Source organism: Ceratotherium simum, chromosome 34, assembly GCF_057802395.1.
Source record: "Ceratotherium simum simum isolate JZ-2026a chromosome 34, ASM5780239v1, whole genome shotgun sequence".
Classification (NCBI taxonomy): domain Eukaryota; kingdom Metazoa; phylum Chordata; class Mammalia; order Perissodactyla; family Rhinocerotidae; genus Ceratotherium; species Ceratotherium simum.
Genome location: NC_141933.1, coordinates 16,742,417 through 16,767,878, shown reverse-complemented (window position 1 = coordinate 16,767,878; position 25,462 = coordinate 16,742,417). Strand labels below are relative to the sequence as shown.

The 25,462-nt window shown below is 57.0% G+C and overlaps 1 protein-coding gene across 5 annotated transcripts; it reads right to left on the bottom strand.

Annotated features, from left to right (window-relative positions):
* On the bottom strand, positions 1–24,529 carry CNOT12 (CCR4-NOT transcription complex subunit 12). 5 transcript variants are annotated; one of them, XM_087422917.1, is made up of 12 exons: positions 24,411–24,529; positions 21,343–21,454; positions 19,649–20,282; positions 18,064–18,133; positions 12,667–14,031; positions 8,326–10,712; positions 2,820–3,186; positions 2,396–2,546; positions 2,169–2,305; positions 1,250–1,407; positions 905–977; positions 1–447 (listed from the first exon to the last, which is right to left on the bottom strand). In XM_087422917.1, the coding sequence occupies exons 2-11, from the start codon at positions 21,434–21,436 to the stop codon at positions 917–919; spliced, it is 5,424 nt and encodes a 1,807-aa protein (XP_087279043.1). In that variant the 5' UTR covers positions 21,437–21,454; positions 24,411–24,529; the 3' UTR covers positions 1–447; positions 905–916. The 5 variants fall into 5 exon arrangements, with proteins under 5 accessions (XP_087279043.1, XP_087279046.1, XP_087279045.1 ...); XM_087422920.1 differs by having other exon boundaries at positions 21,343–21,501; positions 24,411–24,495; XM_087422919.1 differs by having other exon boundaries at positions 21,343–21,451; positions 24,411–24,483.
* Positions 24,530–25,462: the final 933 nt, after the last annotated feature.

Sequence of the window (25,462 nt, the reverse complement as noted above, 5' to 3'; positions counted from 1 at the left end):
CAGCACCAATTCCCGAAAACCTTTATTGTTTCAAGTGGCAAAATGTCATTGGTCTCTGTGGGGCACCTGGCAGGGCGGAGGGAGACCAGGGGTGGGGCTGGGCTCCACCCATTACAAAAATCAAAGGCTTTTATAAAAAATGCTATAAATTGGTATCAAAAGAAAACCCAAGGGAGGCTGGAAGAGGAAGCAGAGAGGGAGGCGGGAAGAGGGCGAGGGAGGGACCAAAACCTTTGACCACTAATGACTGAATCCAGGCTGGGAGGGAAGGTGTTGGGGGAAAGTTGGGAAGGTGATACAAAGTGCATAAATGTGCCTCCCCAGACGCTCCTCAGAGGTGGAAGGGGGACAGAGGCTGCAGCCTGGGGCATGGTGGGGCTCCAGCCATCTCCTCGCCGGGGACCCTACAGGAAAGGGCACTGCCTGAGACTGCCAGAAGGGAAGTACCTGCAACCGGAGAGGAGAGAAGAGGTCAGGGTAGAGACAGTGGGGGGAGAGGAGATGCTTTGGCTTCCTCTCCCTGTGCCCATCCTGCCTCCCCCAGCTGAGCCCAGTACGAGGGACCTTGAGCCTGGTGTGTGCCCCCAGGGGTCCTGGACCAGAGGACTGGCTGACCACTCTCAGGGAGGAAGGCAGGGATGGAAGCCCTCCTCCTCATCCATCCCAGGCCAGACAACAGCCTGCTGCTCTGTGTGCAAAATCTAAGGGAAGCCAAGGGATCCTTCCAGTCCTGGAGCTTGGCTTCATGAGCCTGCTTCCAGCCTCACAGAGAAAGGCGGATGGGGAGCTAAGGGCTAGAAGGGGGATGGGAATTCCTGAGTCCTCCAGGGCAGGCCCTACTCACCCTGAACCCCACTCCCCAACCCCAGACAGGCCCAAGTCCAGGAACCAGCCCCCACCTCACCTCAGTGACTTCTCAGACCTTCTTCTTCTTCAGTTTCAGGGCTTGTAGCCAGTTGGGTGATGACCCTTCTGACCTAGAAGGCAGAGGGCAAAGGTCATAAGGCAAACTTTAGGAAAGCTGAACAAAATGAGGAGTAGTAGGGATAGTAGGGACCCCTACTCACAATCAGAAGAGGCAGGCTGGGGCCTGGCTGCAGAGACCAGAATGCTGCCACCAACTTAATACAGTTAATTTGGGGCATGTCAACTTTCTCCTCGAGCCTGTTTTCCTCTTCTATCAAGTGGGATTTCCCTTTTCAGGCCAACATAGTGAGGTCAGTCGATGCCCATGACTCAGGTCACCTACCCTGAGGATTTCTCTGGCTTGGGAGGTAATGCAAGGGGCTTCCCCAGCCCCGGGACCTTGCAGGATTTGGAGCGCTGGACTGCAGACTCCTTCTGGCTGGACTTGCTCTCCACCGGCTCCCCCTCCTCAGCTGAGCGGTTCCGGGCACGCAGCTTGGCCTGAGAGAGAAGTCCAGTTGCAGACAGATGTCAGAGTGACAGGCAAGAGGTTTCAGAGGGCTGGGCCTTCTTTCAAGAGTGTGCAATCCCCAGAATCAGCCACAGACCCCTGTGCAGTCCTTCTACCTGGATGGATGTGAAGTCACTTAAAGACGAGCTTCCCCTAAGAGCTGAGCCATGCCTTGCACACAGTAGGCCCTCAAAAAGATACTGCCAAAATGAATTCAGACTAAGTGGAACAGACAAAGCCGGTAGTAACTACCGACTCCTGTGACTTGGCTCACTCTGTTCCGTCTGCCTGGAATGCCTTCCCTCCACCCGCCCCGCCCAGAGCCAACTATCTCCTATGCATGCCTCAAAGCTAAGACAAACACTTCCATGAGGCCCTCCCCAATCTACCCTCCCATCTCACACCATCTACTGTTAAGAAGTGACTTCTTTCTTTGAACAGGCCCAGTCTTCATCTGTACCTCCCAGTGACACCTTCTCCAGAGGTAATTATGGCCATGGCTCATGCACCCCACCACCCTGTGAGGTTCTGGGACATGAACATGCCTTGTTCTTCCTTCCATCCCACTAAGCACACAGCACAGCGTCGAGCGGGGAACAAAGGATCTTTGGGGGCCCTCCCTGGAGAGCAGAACGAGAGGAGGAATGGGAAGAAGGGAAAGGGGGAATGAAGAGATGGGCGGAGAGAAGGCCGGACGCAAGGTGGCTAGCAGGCCAGGTGGCTGGATGTTTGCTGAGTGCCCAGATGGTACCTTCAGGGCTGAGGGGCTCAGGCCAGGAAAGAGGTTGACTTTCAGCCCCTTGGTGCCCAAGGACATCCGTGTCCGGCGGTTCTGAGGCTCTTCCACTACCTCCTCGTCTGAAGATGGCACCCGAGAAGTTCGTGGCTCTGCAAGGACCCAGAGAGGGGGCTCAGCACAGGCAGCAACCCCAGACCACCCCACCCCAGACAGACACAGACATCATCAAACAACTCTACCTGTGGAGTCCTGGAACAGCCGTGCATCTGAGTCTGCCGCCTCCGAGAGGCCCAGGGTACCCCCGGGCCGAATGGCCGGGGCCCGGTGCCCACGCTTGCGCCCCAGATTGGCCCGGCTCCGATACATGGCACTGTCAAGGATCTCGGTGTCCTGCTCGGGACAATGGCAACATCACTGCCATCTCTGCCCCGTGGTCCTGTCCCACCCCCCCAGAGCCCCTCAACAGCAGCTGGCTGTGAGGTGATCCCTCCCGCAGCCTGGAGCTCTCTGTTCACATGACTACCCGCTTCCTGCCTCCTGGACTGAGAATGCTCAGGGCTCCTCACAGCTGAGGGAAACCCCAGGGACGAGGCTCTGGCTCCCCCACCTGCAGCCCCCCACAGACAAGAGCCACCTACTTCCCTGGGCTCACTCTCCACTGACCTCGATGAAGGAGAAGTCCTGACTGGGTGAGCTGGGCAGGGGGCCTTGGGGGGGCCGCCGAGGGGGCCGTGTCGGGCCCTGCTCGCCCAAGCCGGCCCCTGCAGGGCTGCATGTGCCATCCACTTCATCTGTCCGGCTTGCTTCACCATCAGGCTGGGGCCTCCAGGAGGGCACAGGGTCCCTGCCAGGCTCCAGGGCCTCCCCTGGCTCAGCACCTGCTGTGGCTCCTTCCTCCTCTGACAGGTCCCTGAGGCCAGAGGCTGCCGACTCCCTCCGGGCCGCTGCCTTGGAGCTGCTGGCAGCCAGCATCTCCTCCAGCAAGCCCTGGGAGCCAGAGGGCGGGGAGCGGGCTGGGCACTCCCCGGGGCTGCAAAGGAGACAGGCCAGAGGACAAGGTCACTGTGAGGCATACCTCCCTCCCCCAAAGCCCCCTTTATAGGATCTGTCTCCCCTTTCCCCCAACTTCTCCCTCCTTTCCATGCTTCTCCCAGACTCCTTCAGGAAGGAGATGCTCAGAGCCTCCTGAAACACAGCACAGAGAGAACAAGCTGGGCCAACCTAGCAGGTTCAAATCCCAGGTCTGCCACTTACTGAGACTCTGGATGAGTCCCTCCACCTATAAAAGCCTTGGGTTCCTCTAACTTAATAGAGTCATTAAAGGGATGAAATGATAATGAAAAGCACATAGCCCAGTGCCCAACTCTCAGTGTGTGCCCTACAAATAACAGCTACTCTTACTGCTGCCGTTGCTATTGATGCTGTCGTGTCCCTCCCAGGGGCACCTGCTTTGACAGTCGTTCTTCTTGGGATGAGCTAGGTCCTGGCCCACCTGCCTGTCCAACCTCTTCAGCCCTCGCCCCCCACGTCACGCCTCCCATGCCCCAGTCTCACAGCACAGCCAGGGACTCTCAGAACGTGCCAGGCCCTTGCAGGCTGCTGTGTATGTGGACAAGCTGTTCCCGCCTGGAAAGCTCCCCCACCGCCCCTCCACACACTCTCCCTGCAGTTCAATTCCTCTTCTGAGGCCCACCTGCTCCGGCCCCCAGCCACCGCTCCTCCTCAGCCCTGCCCTGGGCTCCCACCTGTGCCGGCCCTGCCCCAGAGTCTGCAGTTCTTTGTCCCCACTGGCCGTCTGTGAGCTCCTCAAGGGCAAAGATGGGGCCCCTCTCGCCTTTGTGTCCCCAGCACCCGGCCCAGGGCCTGGCCAGGAGCAGGACTACGTAAATGTTTGCTGAGTGAGTGAGAGGCTGGGTCACCTTGCAACTCAATGCAGCTTATGCGTCTTCTGCCTGCTGCTCCCTCAAAACAACACACACAGGCGCACAGCAAAGCACGTGCTTTCACTAACTCACGAACGTCACACAAGGAACTTGTGTTGTCGAGCCGCCACCCCCTGAAATACAGACACACCCTGTACACACTCACAGCACACCTCATACAGGGAGATGTGTGCTGTTCATTTGCCATTCCCTCAAGACATGTCTAGTACCTACCCCCACATAAGCACAGCAGAGCCACACCACACACACACACACACACACTCATACCATGCACATGGGCGTGGGAAAGGCTGGTAGGGCAGCGCCTGGAAGCCAGGTGGGACTGGAGGGGAGGAGAATGAGGCAGGCGAGTCAGTAGCAGGCAGGAAGGGGATAGGGCGGGAGAGAACGTGTGTCAGTCTGTCCTTCCACAGGCTGCTGACAGATGGAAATTAAAGCGGTCTGGGGGGGGGGGGGGGGCGGAGGCAGCAGCAGAAGTGTAGCAAAGCAGTAGAATTAGGAGCAGCCCTGGATGGGGGCCAAAGCCAGCTCACCCTGCTGCCTAAAATCAGGGAGGCCGGGAGGGACGGGTGGGGCAGCACCCCACCCAGCCTGAGGCGGCCCTGCCCCAAGCCCCTCCCTGGGGTGGGGCAGAGAGAAGGCAGGCCCACAGAGCTAAGGGGATGTGAAACAGCGGATGGGTGGATGGAAAGATCCACATCCAGAGCAAGACCTGGCCTTAAGCCACATGAGCAGAGGGCAGGGAAGGAGCTCAGTGGGCTGGGGGGGCGGGGGAGACCATGAGGAAGGGAGGGTGGGGAGAGCGCTGAGGAATGCAGAGTGCATCTCAGCCTGTCTAAACCCACTCACCCTTCTCCCCATCTCAGGAGAAGCCTTCCTACTTCTGAGCACCCAGAACACCTACAATCTGAGCTCCTCCCTGGCTTCTCCTGGCAGGGAAGCAGGAGAGAGGAATGGTCAGGAAGCTGCGCTGGGCGCTGCCACTCCAATACAGTTATGGGCTCCATCCCCTACTACGCCTGTGGCCTTGGCAAAGTGACTGATGCACTCTGAGCCTCAGCTTCTTCATCTGTAAAATCAGGATAATAAAAGTACCTAAACTTTGCTGGGTTTGTTGGCAGAAATATGTGCCCAGCCCATAGTTACCATTTGAAAAATTTTTAGGGTAATCCCCATCATCATGAATCACCTGGCCTCAGGACTTGTCTCATCTTGTACCATCTATAGCCCTCACCCCATCTGGACTTGGCGTATCCTGAGGGCCTGGACTCTATCCAACCCCATCCCTACCACCACTCCAGGTGCAGACTGGGGAATGGCGTGTAGAAGATCTGCAAAAATTCAGCTCCCCCGTGTTCCAGGCTCCAAGACCCGAAATGACGGAGGTTCAGGGCTGGAGCTGGAATGATGTGTCCAAAGGGGCAGCAGCTGGGTCTCTTGACCCCAGAGGGAGAAGAGTACAGAAAGAGGACCACAGGTTGGGGCCCGAGAGAACATGAAGGAGCCCACAATCACAGCTGCGGGCCTTGTAAGAGTCACACTGCCTCTCTGGGCCTCCGTTTCCCCACCCATGAAACGAGGGAGCTGGCCTCAACGATCTCTGAGGATCCTCTCAGAGTCTATGAAGGCCTCAAAATGACTGGGAGGTTTCTGCATCCCTGGGGCCCAGGGGGAGGGGCAGGAGGTGACCAAGAGGCCAGGGAGAGAAGAGGGCAGTGCACTAGCTCTCGGGGGACCCAGGAGCACCTCCCACCAGAACAAGGTGGCCCTAGACACAGAGGAGGAGCCTGAGGTTCCCCATGCCCCACCCACCCCCATACTCCTCTGGTCACAGCTCTGCTGGACAGCATTCCAGCCAAAATGATCACCATCAGGGGCACCTTTGCCCCACACCAGGATGATGACAAAAATGTCCCCAAGGGCCTCACTTTGCGGACAGCTCACATGCATCCAAATTTGCAAAACAGCTACAATCACAGCTAGAGAGCAGGTTTCTGTCACCTCCCACATATTAACTCCTAACCCTCACAACAGCCCTGTGGGTACTGGGAGTAAATTACTCCCAATTTACAGACAAGGAATGGGAGGCCCTGAGAAGAGAAGGAACTTGCCCACGGTCACAGAGGTGGTGACAGAATCAGGACCTAAACCTGGCAGATGGGCCCAGAGCCAGATGCTCTGAGCTGGCCTCAAGGACTTCTCGTTACCAGGGGAACTTCCAAAACTTCCTTTAAAGAGCAACCTTCCGGAGTATAGAATTTCCCTAAGTCACGTGTCAGAACACTAGCTCCTCCAATAGTCAAATAAGTTTGGGAAACATTGTGTTAGAGAAAGGAAAACGTTTCCTCATTCTTGTGCTTTCACGCTCTAATTTATGCTCATACACAGACGCCCGGAGTCGCGGTACAGCCAGAGTACACAGCATTTCCCAACTTATAACACAGCCAGAAAACCTGGGCATTTTAAAAGTGTGATGGAGACCAAAGCTCAGACAGCCGAGGAATGAGGGCTCCCTGCTTCTCTGCCACCACCCTCCTCTTCCCCAGCCCAGTCTCCGCAGATTATGCCGCCCCCAGCTAGCTTCCGGGCAGCCTCTCCCTCCAACCTAAACCAAGGGAAAGATACTCTGGCTTCTCCCTTCTCAAGAGCCACCCCAATCAGAGGGGAAAGGTGGAGGGCTGTGGGTCCCACCTAAGATTCTCGAACGCAGTGCCCACACCTGACGGCGTTTAAGATAAAGAAAGCAGAAAGAGGCAATGCTGACTCTGTGACCTTAAGCGGATCACACCACTTCTCGACCTGCAAACTGGAGATGATAAAATCCCTTTCCTGCTTCACAGGGCAGCTGTGAAGATCAATGAGGTAATATGGACTGCTGAGCACCGGGGACTGCAGAGTTCTGTGAGTTCCGGCAAGAGAAACCAGGAACAAGCCTAGGGCACCTATGCTCTCCCAGCACCACGAATGTTCAAGCTTCCTGAGCCTCATGTTAGAAAGGGAGGCTTAGAGAGGTGGTCCAGCAACTCGTCCAAGATCCCAGGAGCCTGTGGACTCCTAGTCCTGTGCACTCCCCCTTCCCTGCAGTCTTCACCACCTGCCCACGCTCCTCCATCACCCCTCAAACAGTATGAGTCCCCAGAATGCTCCCCTTCCTCAGTTCCCTGGGCATCATCCTGGCCCCATGCTCTGCCCACCTTCCCCTCTCCTTCCTTCTCCCAAACCCCAAATGCCTCTCCCAACTGCTCCAACATCCCTCGATTCCCTCTAGGCCTTTCCTGATCCCACCTGCCCCCTTCCCACTACTCTCAGCCTCCTCCACTTATAATACAGGCCCCACCCAACACCTCCCTTCCCTTCTTCCCAGATGGCCAGTGAGAAGCTCCAGGGTTGGAAAAGGTCAAACTTTTACTCAGTCAAGAGCATAAAATCAAATCTCAATGGATAGAAGTGTTAACGAAATAGATGCAATGCCTTTTTAGCACCCTTTCCAGGTGTGAAATCACCTCAGCTGGTTTTAGAACCAAAAAATCTCAGAGGCAGACGGTGGATGGCTCCTAAAACTACCAGTCTGTTTCTCTGGAAAGTTCTTTTTCAGTAACTCTGTGCATGGAGGCCAAGGTCATGGGGCCAGGAACCAGGTCTCAATGTCTTTCATGTTCTTAAACTGTTGTTCTCCTGGGTCTTCAGACAGGACAGTCAAGAAGCACCAAGTTCCTAACTTCTGTGAGAAACAATGAGCGCCACTGTCCACTCCACTCAACCCGCAGTGGCCCAGGCCAAGAAGACAAGAGTCCTCCTTCCTATGCCTATGAAAGCATCTGTGTTCTCCAGCCTGGGAGCCTCTGTGGCTTTGAGACCACCGAAAGGCCTGGGGCACAGACACTGTGCACAAGAGTGGAACCCACGAGAAACCATCCAAAGATGTGACGTAATAACCATTTCCTCCAGCACAGTCACAACACAAAATCCCCAAGGAAGCCTAAAGCATGGGCTTTGAAAGAGTAACACCTCAAACATCCCATTTGTCATCAAAAAAGGAGCTCACGTGTGTGTGTGCCATATCTCAATTAAACAAAAAGTAAAATTAAAAATTCACAGTCCAAACCATTTCAATTTTCCAAATACTGAAAGTCCTTTGGGAAAGCTGTTTCCTCCCTCCTCAGAAAGGTTGCAGTTTTTCAGACAGCTGTCACACCTTTCCTCCCACACAGGGAGGGGGCTCTTACCTGGATCCGAAGCCAGAGGCTTCTCCTGTCTCCATTCCAAGGTCATCAGGGCGGGTCTCCAAGGAAGGTAAGGAACTGTTTTCGCCCTGGGTCTCCGGCCCACTTGTCTCTCCGACCCCCAGCTCCCTGGCCTCAGACGGGTCTCTGGCCTCCAGGCCAGGGGAAAGGACATCGTTGTTCCTGAGGCCTAGCTCTGGGCACTGGCTGACCTCTCCCACTCCATGATCCCTGGCTTCACTTGGGGCCCCAGAGAGCTCCACATCTTGGAGCCCCAAGTCCTGGGTCCAGTCCACCTGCCCCACTCCACAACCCCGTGGCTCCCGAGAACCTCCCGTTTCTAGGTCACATGGCACCTCCAAATTCCTCAGACCCAGATTGCTGCCCCAGTCCACCTGGCCCGCCCCAAGCTCCCTGGGGCTGCAGCCTGCCCCTGCGGCCATGTTTCTCAGCCCGAGGTCAGGTGTCCAGTCTGCCTGTCCCACTCCACGCTCCCGTGATTTAAGGAACTCTCCGGCCTCTACACCTGACCAGTCGGTCTGCCCCACGCCACTCTCTCTGGCCTGGCTGGGGCCTTCTACCTCCTCTGCCCCAGCCAAATCTCTGCCCCTCACCCCAACATCAGAAGTCCAGTCCTTCTCCCCGACTCCAATCCCCCTGGGCTCCTCAGACCCTCCAGTCTCCAAACTGCTGGCCAGGTCCACATCTCTCAAGCCCAGGTTGTCTGACCAGCCCATCTGTCCCACAGCATCCTCCCTGGCCTCACTCGAGCCCCTGGAACCCACACAGCTGGACACTTCCAAGTTCCTGAGGCCCAACTGGTCAGTCCAGTCCACGGGCCTAGCCGCGGTCTTCTGGGGAGACACAAAGTGGCCACCTCCCATCTTGCCGGGAGAGCTCAGGTCAGCACCACTCACTCTGTCATTGCCGATGATGCCAAACTGACGGCTCCTCTCAGTATCCTCTATGCAGAACTCGCCACTCCAGTCTCGGTGCCCCGGGCTGAAGGCCACCTCTGGCTGGCGGACAACACCAAGGCTGAAGTCGCTGGCCCAGCCTCGCTGCCCCACCTCCCTGTCTTCCCGGTCAGCATCACTTGGGCTCTGGCCTCCCACCTGCTGTCTCCCCTGCAGCCCTCCAACCTCCTGGCTGGCACTGCTGCCTTGCCAGCTGCTCTGGTCCCTCTGCCCCAGTGCCCCATCCTGCGACTGGGGGGTGCTGGGGCTGAACAAGCCCCCTGACTCGCTCTCTTCTGGCCGGCTTGCCGCCCCACTGGCCTCGCCCAGGCTGTCTCCGCCACTTGGAATCTTCTTCTCAAACTCCTCATCCTGTTGCTGAGCTTCCTCAGGGCTGAACCCGGCACTCAGGGCTCTCATTCCGAAGCCTCTGTCCTGGGGGCTGAGGGCTGTGGAGCTGCCACTGCTGCTGTAGTCCCTCATCCATGCACTCCTACCAAAATCCTGGTCCAGCTGCTCTGCATCCCGGCTGCCGTAGGTGCTGAGGGAAAGATCTCTCTTCCCAAACTCCTGGTCCTGCTCCTCTGCATCCTGGCTGCAGTACCTGCCAATGTGGTTCTTCTTCCCCAATTCCTGGCTCTGCTCATCTGCATCCCCACTGCTGTAAGTACCCAGAGAATCTCTCTTTCCGAATTCCCAGTCCCGAAGGCTCGTATCCCGACTGCTGTAAGTACCCAGCAAATCTCTCTTCCCGAATTCCTGGTCCTGGAGTTTTGCATCTCGACTGCTGTAAACACCCAGTGAATCTCTCTTTCCAAATTCCTGGTCCTGGAGTTCCACATCCCGGCTGGAGTAAGTACCCAGCGAATCTCTCTTCCCGAATTCCTGGTAATGGAGTTCCTCATCCTGGCTGGAGTAAGTACCCAGTGAATTTCTCTTCCCAAACTCCTGGTCCTGGAGTTCAGCATCCCGGTTAGAGTAAGTATGCAGCGAATCTCTCTTCCCGAACTCCTGATCCTGGAGTTCCGCATCCCGGCTGGAGTAAGTGACCTGGGAATCCCTTGTTCTGAACTCCCAGTCCTGAACATCCGCCCCCTGGCTCTGCTGAGTGCCAAGCTGGGTTGGCTTTCCAATCACCTGGTCCTGGGCTGCGAGCACTCCACTCCCATCTTGGCTGCTGACTTCGATCTCCTCCTGGCCGATGCCACACCTGCTGGCCCACTCCCTGGCGCTCTCTTCCCCTGCTCCTTGCCCACACTTGCTGGTCCAGTCCCTCTCTCCAAGGCCTGGGTCCCCTCTAGAGCTCACACCCCCAAGGCCATAGTCCTCAGAAGTGTCTTGGGACCAGCTGGAAGGACTAAAACTGCTGGGATGTGGGTCTGCTGCGATCCCAAATTCACTCTGCAGATCCTTCTGGGCCCAGCCAAGGAGTCCCTGGGAATCAGAAAAAAGGAGAGAGACAAAGAAACAATGCTTACAGTCAATCAGGGTAAGACTCAACCCAGAATAAGAGCACAACCTAGTGCCTGAGAGCCCCGCTTCAGAGAGCCCGAAAGCCTGGGTTTGGATCCCAGCTGTGTGACCTTATGCAAATCACTTAACCACTCTGGGCTTCAGGGTCCTCATCCTTAAACGGGGATAATTCCTACTGCATGGGGTGGGAGGATGAAACAAGATCATGTAAGCCAAGGGCTCAGCAGAGCACCTGGTACAAAAAGGGCACTCAATCGATGATCCCATGGTCATGTTTACAGCCCTTGGGCAACACTTGGCTAATGGCCAGGAGAAAGCCTGCCTAGTGGAGTGGTCTTCACATGGGTGGGGGGAGGGGTACTCTTTCAATTAGGAGCCCGCAAGACTCAAAGCCCCTCCACAACCTCCTTTCCAAGGCGGGATTCCACCACCACCCCGGCCCTTCTAGCCCCATGAGATCCCAGCCCCATCCTCCCTAAGGAAAGCACCCTGCCACCAAAGCCCTCCCCAGAAAGACTCTCAGCCCTCGCTAGGCCCTGGAGGAGACAGAAGGGACACCCCCTGGCCCAGGCGAAAGACCCAGCCAGGGCTCCTTGCACCCCCCACCCCACACTCCCTGACTCACTCCTGCGCGCGGCCGAGCCCTAGGCTCAGGGCGGCGGAGCCGGCCAGCCTCATCTCGCAACGCCGCGTTGGCCAGCAGCCTCTCCAACACAGACATGCTGGGCTCCCTGTCCCCAAGCTGGGCCATGGCCCTGCTCTACCCGCCCCAGGCTGCTGGGTGCGGCGGGCGCCGCTGGGACAGGGCTGGGCCACTCTCCTCGCCCGGACCTGTCCGACGGCTCTGGCTCCCTCTCACCCTGGCCCCGCTCCCTCCAGAGCAGCTGCAGCTCTGGCTGCCCCGCCCAGAAGCCAGTTGAGTCACCCACATCCCAGGACAGACACACCTACTGCAGGAGCCAGCTTGGCCTTAACTCCTTCCTGCTCCTCCTCCGCCCCAGAGGCCCCCTGGCTCCTCCTTCCTTCCAGCTCCGCCCCTATCAGCTCAGGCAGTGCTTGAAAAACACATTTCAAAAGCCACCTGGACCCCAGCCCTTAAATTCAGAGGCAGCCTGGTAGGAGAAAGGGCACTGGGCACTGGCGCTCTGGCCCAGGCCCAGCCACCAACTTGCTGGGTAACTTTGCACAAGGCTCTGCCTTCTCTGGGCCTCAGGTGCCCGTCCAAAAGCAAGTCGTGAGCTCCACGGTAATAATGTTCACAAAAACCAACACTTACTAAGCGCTCATGATGAGCCAGGTGCTGTTCTTAGTACTTTACGTTATCAGAGCTCATTTAGTCTTCGCCATCACACTATGAGGCAGAGCGCATCATCATTATCCCCATTTTACAGACGTAGAAACTGAGGCACAGGCGGAAAAGTAACTTGTTCAAGGTCACAGCAGAGCCAGGAGACAAACCAGGCAGTCTGGTTCCAGAGCCCACGCTCCACAGGGCTGCACTATTTCACCTTTCACAATACTCTGTGTGATAATGGACTGAACACTCAGTATATGCCAAGCATTGCCCCGGGCACTTTCCACGTCTCATTTTACCCGCAATACAACCCTCAGAGACCAATGTTATTATTACAAAAGGACTCTGAAGCTCAGAGGTGAAGGTACATTCCCAGGACCACTCAGCTAGTGAATACCGGAGTCGGAAACGAGCTCACACTAAACCCTAAGCACCATCTTGTACCCTCTGCTCCGCCAGCTTTGCCGGAATACACAGCTATGAGCGGCATGTCCACAGCTGCCTTGCTCACGGCTGTGTCCCAAGCTCTTGAAACATAAAATCCACGTTGAAAGAACGAAGCCCACTGAAGCCCTGACCTCCATCCTGAGGTCCCCAACCTCCTTGGGCCCATGTCCTCACCTCAGAGCAGGCACTCGGGGTCTGCATGTCCTTCAGCTCAGACCCAGCTCCCCGCCTGGCACTGCCAGCACTGGGTGGTGGGGAAGCCAGGAGGTCATCCAGCCAGCAGGAGCTGCCTTCAGGGCCTGCAGGCTCAGGGGACGCCCGACAGGGGTCTTGAGCCTCTGTCCTGGGTTGGGTGGTCTCAGCCTGGGCCAGGGTCACGGCCTCCTCCTGGGCAGGCAGTGCCTGCTCGGGGTCAGGGGTGTCAGCAAAGAGGACACAGGGCTGGTCAGGGGATGCTGGCTGCTGCTGCCCCAGGACCGGCTCCAGGACGGGCAGAGCGGTCTCCCTGGTGGCCGGAGGGAGCTGGGACTCCTCTCCGGCCAAGGGCTCCCGGTCCTCGCATCTCTCCTCTGCCTGCAGCAAGGCTGGTCCAGGTGGGCCCCTTGTTGGTAGAGGCTCCAGCGGAACAGCTGGGGACCGAGGCTGACTCTCTCCATCGCCCTCTTGGGTTAGGGAGATGCCTGGATCATCCACCTGCACCCAGGAACCAGGCCTTGCCGGCCCCTCTGGAGCTGACTGGGCCCCTTGCCCCAGCTGGGACACTCCTTCCTCCCTCCTGGACACAGCCCAGTCACCAGCCTCAGCAGCCTCAGCGGCCTCAGTGGCTTCGGTGATGGGTGAGGGGGGTGGGGAGTCCAGTCGCAACACCCCCAGACCAGAAGGCCGCGTGGGGAAGGTCCATTCAAAGGACTGTGACAAGCTCCAGTTGGACTCTGTCCCACTCCCAAAGGGACGATCCAGGGCCGACTGGCTCCCCTGGGTTTGGGGCAGGGCAGCCAGCGAGCCCCCCAGCTTCTCCTGGTCTTGGCTGGGTGACCGGAGCACACCTTCAGAAAATCGGCGCTGAGCCAGGCCAATGGCGGGGAGGTCTGCGTCACCCTTGGCCACCTCCTCACCAGATGGCAACGTCCGAGCAACATCCAGCAACCCACCCTCCGCCATCAGGGGTTGGGGCGAGGCAGCTGGAGGCTGCTGCGAGCTGTGGCACCCCAAGACTTTCTCAAGGAGAGGGCTTTTGGGTCTGGGGGCCTCAGGGGCTTCCGCAGCAGGGAGTCCTGGGCTAGGGGGATGGCAGGAACCCTCATTGGGCAGGGCTGCAGTTGGGGATGCTGGAGTCTCAGGCAGGCAGGGAGAAGCCCCAGAAGCTGTAGGACTCGGGGCTTCTGGAAGCTGAGAGTGGCGGGGAGAGCTCTCATCAGGTGAGTGAAGACAGGGAGACCCAGGGGTTGGGCCTGCGACTTCAGTGGCGAGGCCTGGGCTGGCGGAGCCTCCATTCTCTGAGGCAGGGCCTGGACTTGAGGGGACCCAGGGCTTGGCAACCTGCAAGAGAAAAGGCAAGAGCCATCACCCACCTCTCAGGTGGATAGGGGACGTCCTTGCCAACCCCATATAGACCCCAGGTCAGCTGCTTCCTCATACTCTCACTCCATACACCAGAGGAAGAAACCAGGGCTCAGACGGGGGCCTCTCAGGACAGCTGTGAGAGGCCCCAAACAGGAGTTAGGGCATCTTAAGCCTCTTAGAGTTCACAGATTCCTCCTTTAGGCCCTCTCCCCAGAAAATACACACAGCCTTATTCACATAGTATCACTCACACCATTCTAGGTGGCTCAAATGTGTCCACCCACCCCAAAGCTCATCTAAGGATCTCCTAAGAGTCCATGGTTGATGGGTCAAGAACACTGGCTTTATAAAGGGAAAAGGATAACTGGGGAATCTGACCATCCGGGCACGCGGGGGTTCTGCCTCAGACTGGGGCTCCAAGCCCAGTGACGCTCCAGACCAGCTCCCAGGAGCAGCTACAGCGGGGAGGTGTGGTGCTCCCCACCCTGCCCTGCTCAGCATCTCCACAGGTCCCAGCGCCACTCAAGGAAGTAGGCAGGCCTTGGGATTCAGGTGAAATGAGTGGGGGGACGTGACAGCACCTGGTGTGGGGTCCCTCCGGCACTGCCTCCTGTAGGCTGTATGGTGGTCACTTCGTGTCTCTGAGCTTCTGTTTCCCCATCTGCAGCCCCACTGGGGCTGATGGCAACAACAGCCATCTCACAGAGTAAAGTCAGGATCAAATAAGATTTGTGCACGTGGCCTCTCGGGATAGGACTTATAGAAATAATGGATGCAGTGGGACAACGGGGGGCAGGAGGAGGAAGGGGGCAGAGGGGGCACCAGACACCTGGCACTCCTTCACCGCTCCACTCAGCCTGCCCCTGACAACGAAGTGAGTACGCTCTATCTGACCTCGCCTTCCCCAGAGGTCACGCTTCCCCTGCCGCCCTGTCCAATGGGACTGTCTCTCCCACATCATCACCTAGTGGGTCTGGGCAGGGAAAGGCATCCTGCTTGCCCCTTCCATTCCCTCCATCCTCCCTCCTCTCTACAATGCTTTAATTTTAAAGCTCATGTCCTTAAACTATACCACTCACCACCCCTCCTGTTAGAGTCCCCTACAGACCCCTCGTTCCTTGAAAAGCACAGCTACTGGACCACTGCAAGCCTCCCCAGTGCTACTCCTGTTATAACTCCTAGTGATTTCATGAGCCAGTTGACCCTTCCAGCATCCTGGCTTTGTTCCATGACCCCTTCTTCTGCAATGACTTCGTGACCCACCTCTCCCGGGGTCATACCCCAGACCCTGTCCTTACTGATAACTACTGCCCCTCCATAATTTCAACTTCAAGTGTCCCGCCTGCCCACTCCCACCTATCTGTCCAGTTCCCACTTTCCATTTCCCCACCACCCTCAATCCTTCGATCCCTCTGGGAGGCACAGCCACTGACCCCCCTTCCTTCTCACTGTCCCCCATTCCCCTCCTGCTCTCACTTTTCTCTTTACCACCACTAAAGTCACTTTTTTACACAACCCTCAACTCCCTCCTTCATCCTACTGTTTGACCTGTTTCAAGACAACTCTCCTCCACCCTAAGGCTGCACCCGGGCAGCCGGATGTGGCTGGAGAAAAGCACGCAACCAGCACGGCTGGTCTCACTTGAGCTTCACCCCCACTGTTCTCAAACGGGCCCTGGAGCCCCTCTGCAGTCCTACTGCCTTCCCCTCGCTCCCAGGCAACGCAGCCTCTGCTCAAAACTCTGACACCTCCTCCCCATCCTCTCTCAGCTGCCAGCCTCGCTTCCTGTTCCTGAGAGCACAGAGGCCATGGGCAGAGAACACCCACACCCCCACTACCTGCCTGTGAGCCCAAGCACTCTGCTCCCCTTCTACAATCAATCACAGACTGTCCTTGCTCAGAGCTACAGCCAACCCCACTCCTGCATCGATGTTTCCTTCTCTTCTGGAGCATTTCCATCAGCACATAAACTGCTCTCATTTCTTGTCTTAAAAAAAAAATACTCTTGACTTCACCTCTCTCTAGCTACCGTCCATTTTCTTGAACACGTTGCCTATATTCTCTATCACCATAGCTATTCTTGCCCCGTTCTCTCCAGAACTCGCTCCAAACAGGCTTCTTCCTTCACTGAACTGCTCTTGTCACCAAGGACCTCCCTGTAGCTAAATCCCACTCTCAGAGCTCATCTTCCTTGACCTGTCGGCAGCGTCTGACCGCTGAGGGCGCCCTCCTCGAGTCCTGGAAGCTGGCTTCTTCTGGCCTCCAGAACTCCACCCTCGTGAGCTTTCCTCCTACCTCACTGCTGCTCCTTCCGGTCTCCTTGCTACGCCTCGGTTCCCCTCCCTCCTCTCCCTCACCCACTCCCTTGGTGATCTCAGCCAGTCTTAACTACCATCTGTTCACTGACAAGTCCCTGGATCTCCAGACTCAAATATCCAACTGCCCACTCGACATCCCCACTTGGATGTCTAAAAGGCATCTCCAACTCAACAAATCCAAAATCAAACGCTTCCTATCTCCCCCGATCCTGCTTCACCCTTAGAAGTCTCCATCTCAGTAAACATAACCTCTTCTGGTTGCTCAGGCCAAAAGCCCTGCAGTCCAGCTTGATTCTGCACCTTCTCTCCCCACATCAATCTATCTGCAAATCCCATCCACTTCACCTTCAATTTCTATCCAGAGTCGACCACTTCCCAGCATCTCCACCCACAAGCGACCTCTAGGGTCCAAGCCGCCATCATCTCTCACCTGGAATATACCAATAGACGCCTACTTGTCCCTGCTGCTGCTCTTAGCTCCCTGCAACCAATTCTTAACCCAGAGGGCAAGTGGACTCTTTACAACTAAACCAGCAGCATTCAACTAAACTAGTCACTTTTCTCCTCCAAATCCCTCGATGGCTTCTTCCCCTCACTCAAACCAAGGTCCTTTAGTGGCTTGTGAGGCTCAACACAATCCAACTATCACCTCTCAGTCCTCACCACCACTCGGTCTCTCACTGCAATACATCTTGGCTTCCTCGCCAGGAAGGCACTGAGGCCTTTGTATTTGCAGTTCCCTCCACCAAGAATGCTGTTCTCCAAATATCCACACAGCTCACTCCCTCACCTTCTTCACAGCGAGGCCCTCCCCAACTACCCTCACCCCAGCATTCTCTACCTTTACGGTCTCCCCAGCACTTGTCTGACGCACGACACATCTGCTGGTTCACAGGGATGTCAGTTTGTGCCTGCCCCCGCCACATCAGACATGAGCTCTCTAAGAGCAGGGACAGGCTGTGTTTTGTTCTCAGCTGTTTCCCCAGAGCCTGGCTCATAGTAGGTGCTCATCAAATATTTGTTGGATGGACGAATGAATGAAGTCAGGTCTCCATCACAGGGCAGACAGGACAGTCTCTGGCCAGCAAGGGCTCTATGAGCAAAAGGGGCCATCCTGACCTCATTTACTCAGGAAAACAGGCTGACTGTCCTCCGAGCATGCTGTGAGGAAAGGGGGAGATGTAACAGGAGACCCCCAAGAAAGGACTCTTCCCTCTTCTGAACCCTGAGAAGGCAGCCCAGCCAGGGAGACCACTGGAGTCAGACCCTTGAGATCCTGCCTCAGCCCCTGGGTTACTTCAACTTTGTGAGCCCTGGCATCCTCCTCTCTCACGTGGGACCAACAGGGCCTACTAGCTGGAGTGATCCAAGGATTAAGTTAGTCAGTGTTCCTGGGACATGCCCAGCACACAGGAGATCCCTGATCAGTGGCAGGTGTTACGGATATTATAACTACTCTTAATAATTAGCAGCTTCATGGCCTGAACTGCATGTAGCCACCTTGCTGACTGAAAGCAGTGGCCTGGGAGTCGAGAAATCTAAGTCCCGGGGCCAGCCCTCTGGGAAGTCGCCTCCTCCACGGGACTCAGTTTCCCCATCGGATTACAAGGAGGGTGGAACAGATAATCTCAGATGGCCTTTCCAGCTCTAAAATACTAGGATCCTGATTCGTAACAGGAGAATAACTCACGTCGGTAAGTGGCTTAGGGCTGGCCGGCTGAGCCAGGTCCCCGTTGAAGGCACGATCAGAAGCTGTGCTCCTGTGAGGGAGAAAGACAGGAAATGAAGAAGCCTGTCACAGATGGATAAGGGGACAGAGCTGATCAAGAGTCTGCCTAAGCGACTGTAACAGCACCCACAGTTAACCACAGCCCCCCAGCCAGGCATTTACTACTGAGCCCTGCCTGGAACCACGGGGGACAGAGAAGCTGTGCAGTTTCAACAGAGGAAGTGCCCCAGGAGAGGGTGCCTATTCCCCACCTGCACATCAAGGGTTAAATTCCCCCAGCCCCTTCAAGAAAAACATCCTGCATGCCCAGACCCCTCAATGGTTCCCAACAAGATAACTCCTCCTTCCCTGAGCCCATAAGGGGTTAAGGTTCTCCTCCAGCCAGGGAGAGTGCAGCTGGTCCCGGCTGCCCTGCCAATACTTCTTGAAGGATTGCAGGGGGAGGGAAGGGGGAAGAGTGATTTTCCAAGGTTTAAGTTGTTCCTCTTAAACTCTGCTTGGAGGGAGGGAGGGGAGGAGGATGGAAGGCGGAACCCAGGCTGGGAAGGGCGTGACCTCAGGCAGCCCTGGTCTGGGACAAAGAGGGTTAATTACAGGCCCTGCCCTCCAGGCACTTTCAGGTAAGAGAAGGGTAAGGCTGGAGGCAGGGCAGGGGCCTTCAGCTTCTGGCTCAGCCCAGACCACAGCAGCAGGAGCAGAGGGGAGCCTCTGGGCCCAGCAGAGCAGCCAAGGGCGCAGGGGGCCCAATGGGCCTCAACCTGGCTCTCCCCACCCTGAGGATGGCCTCCATGCAGCTGATGGCACCTGAGATACCTCAGGCCCCTCCTCCAATGCCCTGTGCCCACCACCCCAAGGGGGGCCTCCTGGCTAGCCTCCCTTTACACTGGCACCAACTCCAGAGAAGTGTATCATATGCAACAGTCTCCAACCCAGTCGCAATCTGTGCACGGACACTGGCTGGCCTGGCATCAAGGCATGTTCCTGCCTTATCTCTCCCATCAGACTCCTCCTCACGGACAGACTGTGTCCTACTCATCCTGCTACCCACACACCCCCAGCACCTGGCACGCTGCTCCACCCACGCTGCTCCATCCACGGGAGCTAGCAGTTAAGAGCACATGCTTTGGAATCAACTAGACCTGAGTTCAAACCCTAGCTCTGCCTCTTACTTGCTAAGGAACCACGAGAAGTCACTTTTGAGCCTCAGTTTCCTCATCTCTAAAATGGGTCTAATATTCCCTTCACTAAACAGGATGGCTGTGGATTAAATGAGGCAGAGGTTGGCTCTCAGTATAAAAAAACTAAAAATAAACTTCCATGCTGTACATTCCACCATAAACAGGCATCAACTCTGCAAAGACAATTACAATTTTAAAAAGAATATAGTAATGATAATGCCGTCTGCTGGGGGAATGCTTTGTGATAGACCGGGTCCGCCTGCACTCACAGAACAAGACAGACGTAAAAGTGAAGGTCACAGTCCCAGACGGGGCCACCCACTTCGTCCTCCAGGCTGCAATAAAACACACAGCCTCCCGCCCTTCACCTCTCCTCGGGGGTCTTGCTGTGCTCCTCCGGGCAGGCTGTGGGAGATTTTGCTGGCCCCTCCTGGGACCATCCCCTGGAGAGGGGCCCACCATCCTCATCCCTGGGACCGGTGGCCACGCCGTAGGTCCTGGAGCCATATCTTGAGCTGCCATCATGGTTGAAGGTGAGGCGGGAGCCCCAGAGGCGGTCAGGGCTGGCCGGGACTTCCTTCCGTGGCTGCTCCATCTTGGCCAGGATCTCTTCCACTGTGGTGGCTGCAAAGCGCTCCGTGGCTGGACGGAAGGGGGCAGGGGCCTTCCGCACGCCCCCCGGGGCAGCACATCGAGCCGGGGGTGTCAAGGGGGGCATCTCTTCTTTCCCAGCCTCCTCTTTCCCAGTCTCTCGGGTGACTTCTCCCCCAGGAGACGCCTCGGATGTAGGCCTTGTCGCGAAGGGAAGGGGACGCTTGCTGCCACCATAGGGCTGGGGGCCCGCCAGCATGTTCATCTTCCGGGCAGAGGGCAGCTCAGCCAGGGGACCCCGGGGGGGCCGAGGCCCAACAGGTACCAGCAGGCTGGGCTTGGCAGGCAGGGCTGGCTTGGCGGGCAGGGCCCGGGGTTTGGGCTTGACAGGGGGTTTGGCCCGAGGGTCACCTGCCAAAAGGAGAGGGTTGGTTGGGGGGCTGTCAGAAGAACCAGAAAGCAGAACTTCATCTCCCACGCTACAAACTCAAAATGTTCACATCTAGGCACCAGTCAAATGTCACCTCTTCTATGAAGTCTTCCTTGATTTTCCATACACAACCCAGAAGCATCTTCTCCCTTCTCCAAATTCCCAAAACGTTTAGTCAATTCACCTTATAAGCTAAAGCTATTTAAGGGCCCAGCTGGCACCTTATTTCTCTTTGTACACCACTTTGCACCTAACACATGTTCTTATCAGATGAATGAATGAATGAGTGAATGAATGAATGAGCAAATGAGCCAATAAACAAATGCCTGCCTACCCCCATCAAGCAGTCAGCCCACCATCAGTAACATTACATGATACTCTACTATACTATTCACCACTGTAAACCTTTTATTCCAAGGGATCTTGCCCGCTCTGCCTCCCTGCTGCCCCCTCCCCTGGTGCATAGCCAGGCCACTCCCCACTGTCATCCGGTGTGTGATCAGGAATGCAAACTTAGTATTGACCTAAACCAAACAGAAGTAAACCTGCTACAGGAAAAAAAACAAGACCAGAAACCTACCTTCTATATAAGGCATGTCAATGCCAAATAAAAGACCTTGGAATTACTCACAGCCACAGCCCTTCTACTAGAATCCTGTATCACCCACTCATTTGGCTCAGCCTAAGAAAGGAGTCTTAACGGGGAGCCAGGAGGCCTGGGTTCAAACCCCCATAAACGCACACCATTTCTCCTCTGGGCCTCGGTTTCCTCCTCCGTAAAACACCCAGCTTGATCCACAACCTCTCAGAAGGTCAGTCTGCTCTTATCTGCCAGAGATCTATGATCTCCAACAGTTCTGAAGGGTCTCAACAGGAGCTGAGAACCTTTCAGACTCATCCTGCACGTCCTCAACACTCCTCTCTCCCGCCCACCTCAAGAGAATCATTGAGCCCACCCCCTCCAAGACAGAATGGGGGTTCAACCTCTGCCCCTCCCACTCTCCTTGCAGCCACCCCGCCCCACCCTGCACCCATAGGTACCTGGCTCAGAGCCAGCAGATACCAGCTCCTCCTCCATCTCCTGGGGTGGTGGGGAAGCCATGACTGTGCCTTCCCGGAGAGCAGACACTTTCATCACATGCGGCAGAACCTGCTGAGAATTGGGAAGCAGAGGGGTGTGAGCTGGGGTGGCTGAAGACCCTGGAAGAGAGAGAGAGAGAGAAGGCAAAAGCGTTGGGCGTTGGCAGCAGGCTTAGCCGGGAGAAGTGTCCTACTTGAAGCAGAGTGTGGGACAGGAAGAGGGAACTTCAGAAGGGGGGTTGGGGGAGGTCAAGGGAGGTCCCAGCAGCCATATCCTCCACTCTTCCCAGACTACTCTCTAACTTGTCACCTAACCCCAAAGGCCTGGAGCTTTAGGGAGCTGCCCACCGCGCCCTCCTCTGGCAAGCTCCCCAAGACACCCCACTTACTGCTCCCAGTGCACCCCTTGAGTCCGGTGGCCCTGCTCTTGAGGTTTCTACTCACGAGCAGAGCAAGAGGCCGCAAAGTCTGAAGTCTCTCCGTGAATCACCTCATGGGAGACGGGAAAAACCCGCTCCTCCCCAACCTGGGGCTCCGCCCCACCGCCTGCCTCCCCCTTCCCGCTCACCCTCCTTCCCTCCCCTCCCTCCTGCAGCTGGGAGTGGTTCCCTCTCCCCCCTCTTTCTCCCTCCTCCTTCCACATCCCTGCCCTACTCCCGCCTCCCTCAGAGCTGTCTCATCCAAACACGGAAAAATAAGGAATAAAAAGTAAACATCTGGAATACATTTTTTTCTTTAATTTCTCAATCGCTTTGGCTTCAGCTTGGAATTTGATGAGGTAAAGCCAGGGCCTAGTCCTGTTGCCATAGCAATGGCCTCCCACTGGATTTCCAGAGCCTCGCCAAGAGGAAGGAGGAGCCGGCCCAGGCCTGGGCTGGGAGAATGGGACAGGGCTTGAGAACATCCGGGGCGTGGGGCGGCTTGGGGGAAAAACTCCCTGGGGTTCCCCCTTCTAGGACAGTCAGGGTGGGACAGCCACAGCCTACGAAAAGGGGCTATGTGGGCATCACTCACCAGCCTAGGGCTGGCCTGAGGGGTTTTGAGGGGGACAGAAGAAATTGTAAACCAAGTGACACTGCCTTATAGTGAAAGCCAAATGGGTGCCTCTCCTCTAAGCTCATGACAGGAGTTCTGGGGTCCGATATACCAGGATGCAAATGCTGAGTGGGTCTACCACTTTCTAGGCGTGTGACTTCAGGCATGTTGCTTACTTCTCTAAGCCTCAGTTTCCCTATGTGAAAAATAAGAGTTTCTGAGACTGTTGGATCACATGAAATGATGCGTGCAAATTGCTTAGCACAATGCCTAGTGCATAACTGTCCAACAAATGTTGCCCATTATTAGCATGATTCCATTCAGCGTCACCAATGAGCGAACATCCTTGGTCACCATCTTCTCCTCTCCCCAAACCGTTCCTTCACTCCCGCAGACCCAAGTCATGTCACCTGTTCTTCAGACACTCAACAACCTCCTCAGTTCCCATCCTGGCTCCTGAAGCACCATCCCACCCACAAGAACCACCCAGGCTCTCCAGCCTGGGGGACAGAGGCCTGCCCCTGTTGTTCCAAAGGAAGGAGGATGTTTCCTATCACCCAGTAGGCACAAAGTCGGTGAGGACAACCCAACCGTCTCCAACCTGCAAGGGGCACTGCCTTCCTCAGAGTCATCCCCTCCAGCTGGGCTGGGAAGACAGCACCAAGTCCTAACAAGGGACCTCAGTGCCCAACCTTAGCAAAAGCCCCTCAGCCCTCACCTTTGACCCTGAAGCAGCTTGTTTCAAAGACAGCAGAGAATATGAAGAGGGTAGGGAGAAACCCAGGACCATCAATCCCTTTAGTTAGCCAGCTACCACGGAGGACTGCTCCTCGTGGGTGGGTGAAGAACCGTGCAGAGCCAGTCTAAGTGTGCGTGGGGGGAGGGGCACATGACAGAAAAAACAAAATTAAAAAAACACAAGACTGTTTCCTTGTCCTTGAACATTATTACAAGGGACACGGTGTGGGTGGTTACAAATGTGGAGGAATTGGCCCAAAACCAAAAAACCTTTTCACCTGGGGGCCTGATGGGCACCTCCGGGGTAGGAGGGGCTGCAGCAATGAAGTGGGGGCTCGGCTTCCCCAATTGAGGAGGGGGCCACAGCAGCTCAGAGTCCCCAGCCCGGAAACCCTGGTGACCAAGACCGTAGCCAAAAGCTGTAGAATCACAGCGGCTCTAAGCCCTCCCCACCTCCAGGAGTCAGGGGGAGACTAGCCGAACCCCGGGAGCAAAGGCCGCCAGAAGGGCTGGGGAGAGGCTCGGCAGCTCCAACTAGGGCGCAGGGATGCAACGAGGCATCGGCGCAGGCCGGGTCGCCCCTCCGGACCCTGGGATCTCCGGCCGGATCCGGGGCCAGAGAGGTCGGCAGCGACAGCACGTACACTGCTGGAGGAGGGAGGGCCAGCGGGAAGACAGAACAGCCCGGGGCGAGGGGCCGTCTGGAGGGGCCCAGAGGGGAGCTCTGGACACAAGAGGGGACGGCGGCAGCCGAAGAGGAGGAGGAGAAGAAGGTGGTGGTGGTGGAGGAGGAGGAGAAGGAGGAGGGGGCGGCGGCAGCAGAAGCGGAGGACCTGTGCGCGGGATGTGAAGCAGCCGGCGAACAGACCAGGGACTAGGGACGCGGGCCGGGTGGGGGCGGACTGGGGTGGCTGGGGGCGTGCCGAGGGAGCCGGAGGAGGGGGCCAGCGCGCGCCCTGGGGAAAGGGAAGCGGGGGTCCCTCTAGCAGCTCCGCCCGCCCCCGGCCCCGCCTCAAGCCCTCGCCCCCTCCCCCCTTTCTTCTGGCTCGGCCAGCACGAGCCTCAGACCGTGCATCCTCCGCCCCCGCGCACACGCGCCAGCTCCGCGGTACCCTTGCTTCGCCCCCGACCCCTGCAAACTTTCCTGGTGAACCCCCCCCCACCTCAACCCGAGGTCCTGGCTGGAAAGCGCCCACTCCTTCCATGCCTCTCCCCCGCCCCCAGTCCAGTCCCGGACCCCGCCCCCGCACACTCACGCGCTCCCCCAGAATCCGGCTCCGCTCGGCTCGGGCTCGGCGCCCCGACGCCAGTCTCCGCCGCGGCTACCGCTGCCGCCGCCGTCACCGCGGGACCAAGCCAGTGCGAGCCCTGGCGGGGCCCCGCCCCTGGCTCCGCCCCGGCCCACGCCCCCAGCGCGCTTTATGAATACCCATGAGCCGGCGAAAACCGGGCGTGGAAAGCCCGAGCAGAACTCGGTAGATCGCATGCAAATAGGCGCAGCCAGGTGCTCAATTATTCATGAGGCTTGCAAATAAGGGGCCCGCCCCGGGCCCAGACCCCGTCGAAACTGACGCAATTCAGCCGCTGAGAGCGCTCGGGCAAAATGGCCACCGAGACGCCTGCCTAGAGAGGAGACCGCCTTAGGACGGCCCAATCCTCAGGCTGAGCGGCCTGTACGGATTGCAGCACCATAGAGTCACGGCCGGAAAGAAGGTAACCGTTGGCCGACTGCAGAGGCTTCCTGTGGCAAACACCTGAGAACCTACGCAACGTGGCCACTCCACGTGTATAAATTCAGCCTTAGAGCCACCGTCGGGAAGGCCGGAAGGTCTATTTTCCTCGCTCATCCTCCTTGTCTCTTGTTATGCCCCTTTCCCAGATAGAAGTTCCTCCCAGCCTCAAAATTTGGTATGCCCCTTTCCTCCCATAAGCTCAAAAGCTTCACACATTGGCCATACCTTACCTTTTAGACTGCACTCCGCCCCACACACCGCTCATCCTCCCCGACTCTGCAGGCTCAGGTTTCCATTCCCCTGGCTGCAGGGAGGCTTGTCGATCCTGATTCCATTATGTGAAGCCTGGGAAGACCCTTGACTCATAGGTGATTAGCGATGGAGCCAAGAGCTGCCTCTCCTTAGCTGGGCTAATGGAGTGGAACTGTGAGAGAGACTTCCTAATCAGATCAGGTCTCATTTCTAGACTCTCAGATGGCCCATCCCGGCAGAAGAGGGTGAAAACCAATGCTTGTCCAGCCGGGAACAGAACAGGATGTACCTGGAGACTTGCTTCCCGGCTGACCAGCAGGGCC

What these genes read in the sequence shown, in the direction of transcription:
- CNOT12 (XM_087422917.1), bottom strand. Translation starts at nt 21,436, where the DNA reads ATGAAAGTGTCTGCTCTCCGGGAAGGCACAGTCATGGCTTCCCCACCA. An exon ending in CCCCGAGTGCCTGCTCTGAG is followed by an intron (nt 10,713 to 12,666) that starts GTGAGGACATGG and finishes TCTGATTCCCAG; the next exon opens with GGACTCCTTGGCTGGGCCCA. An exon ending in AGGACTTCTCCTTCATCGAG is followed by an intron (nt 2,547 to 2,819) that starts GTCAGTGGAGAG and finishes TGTCCCGAGCAG; the next exon opens with GACACCGAGATCCTTGACAG.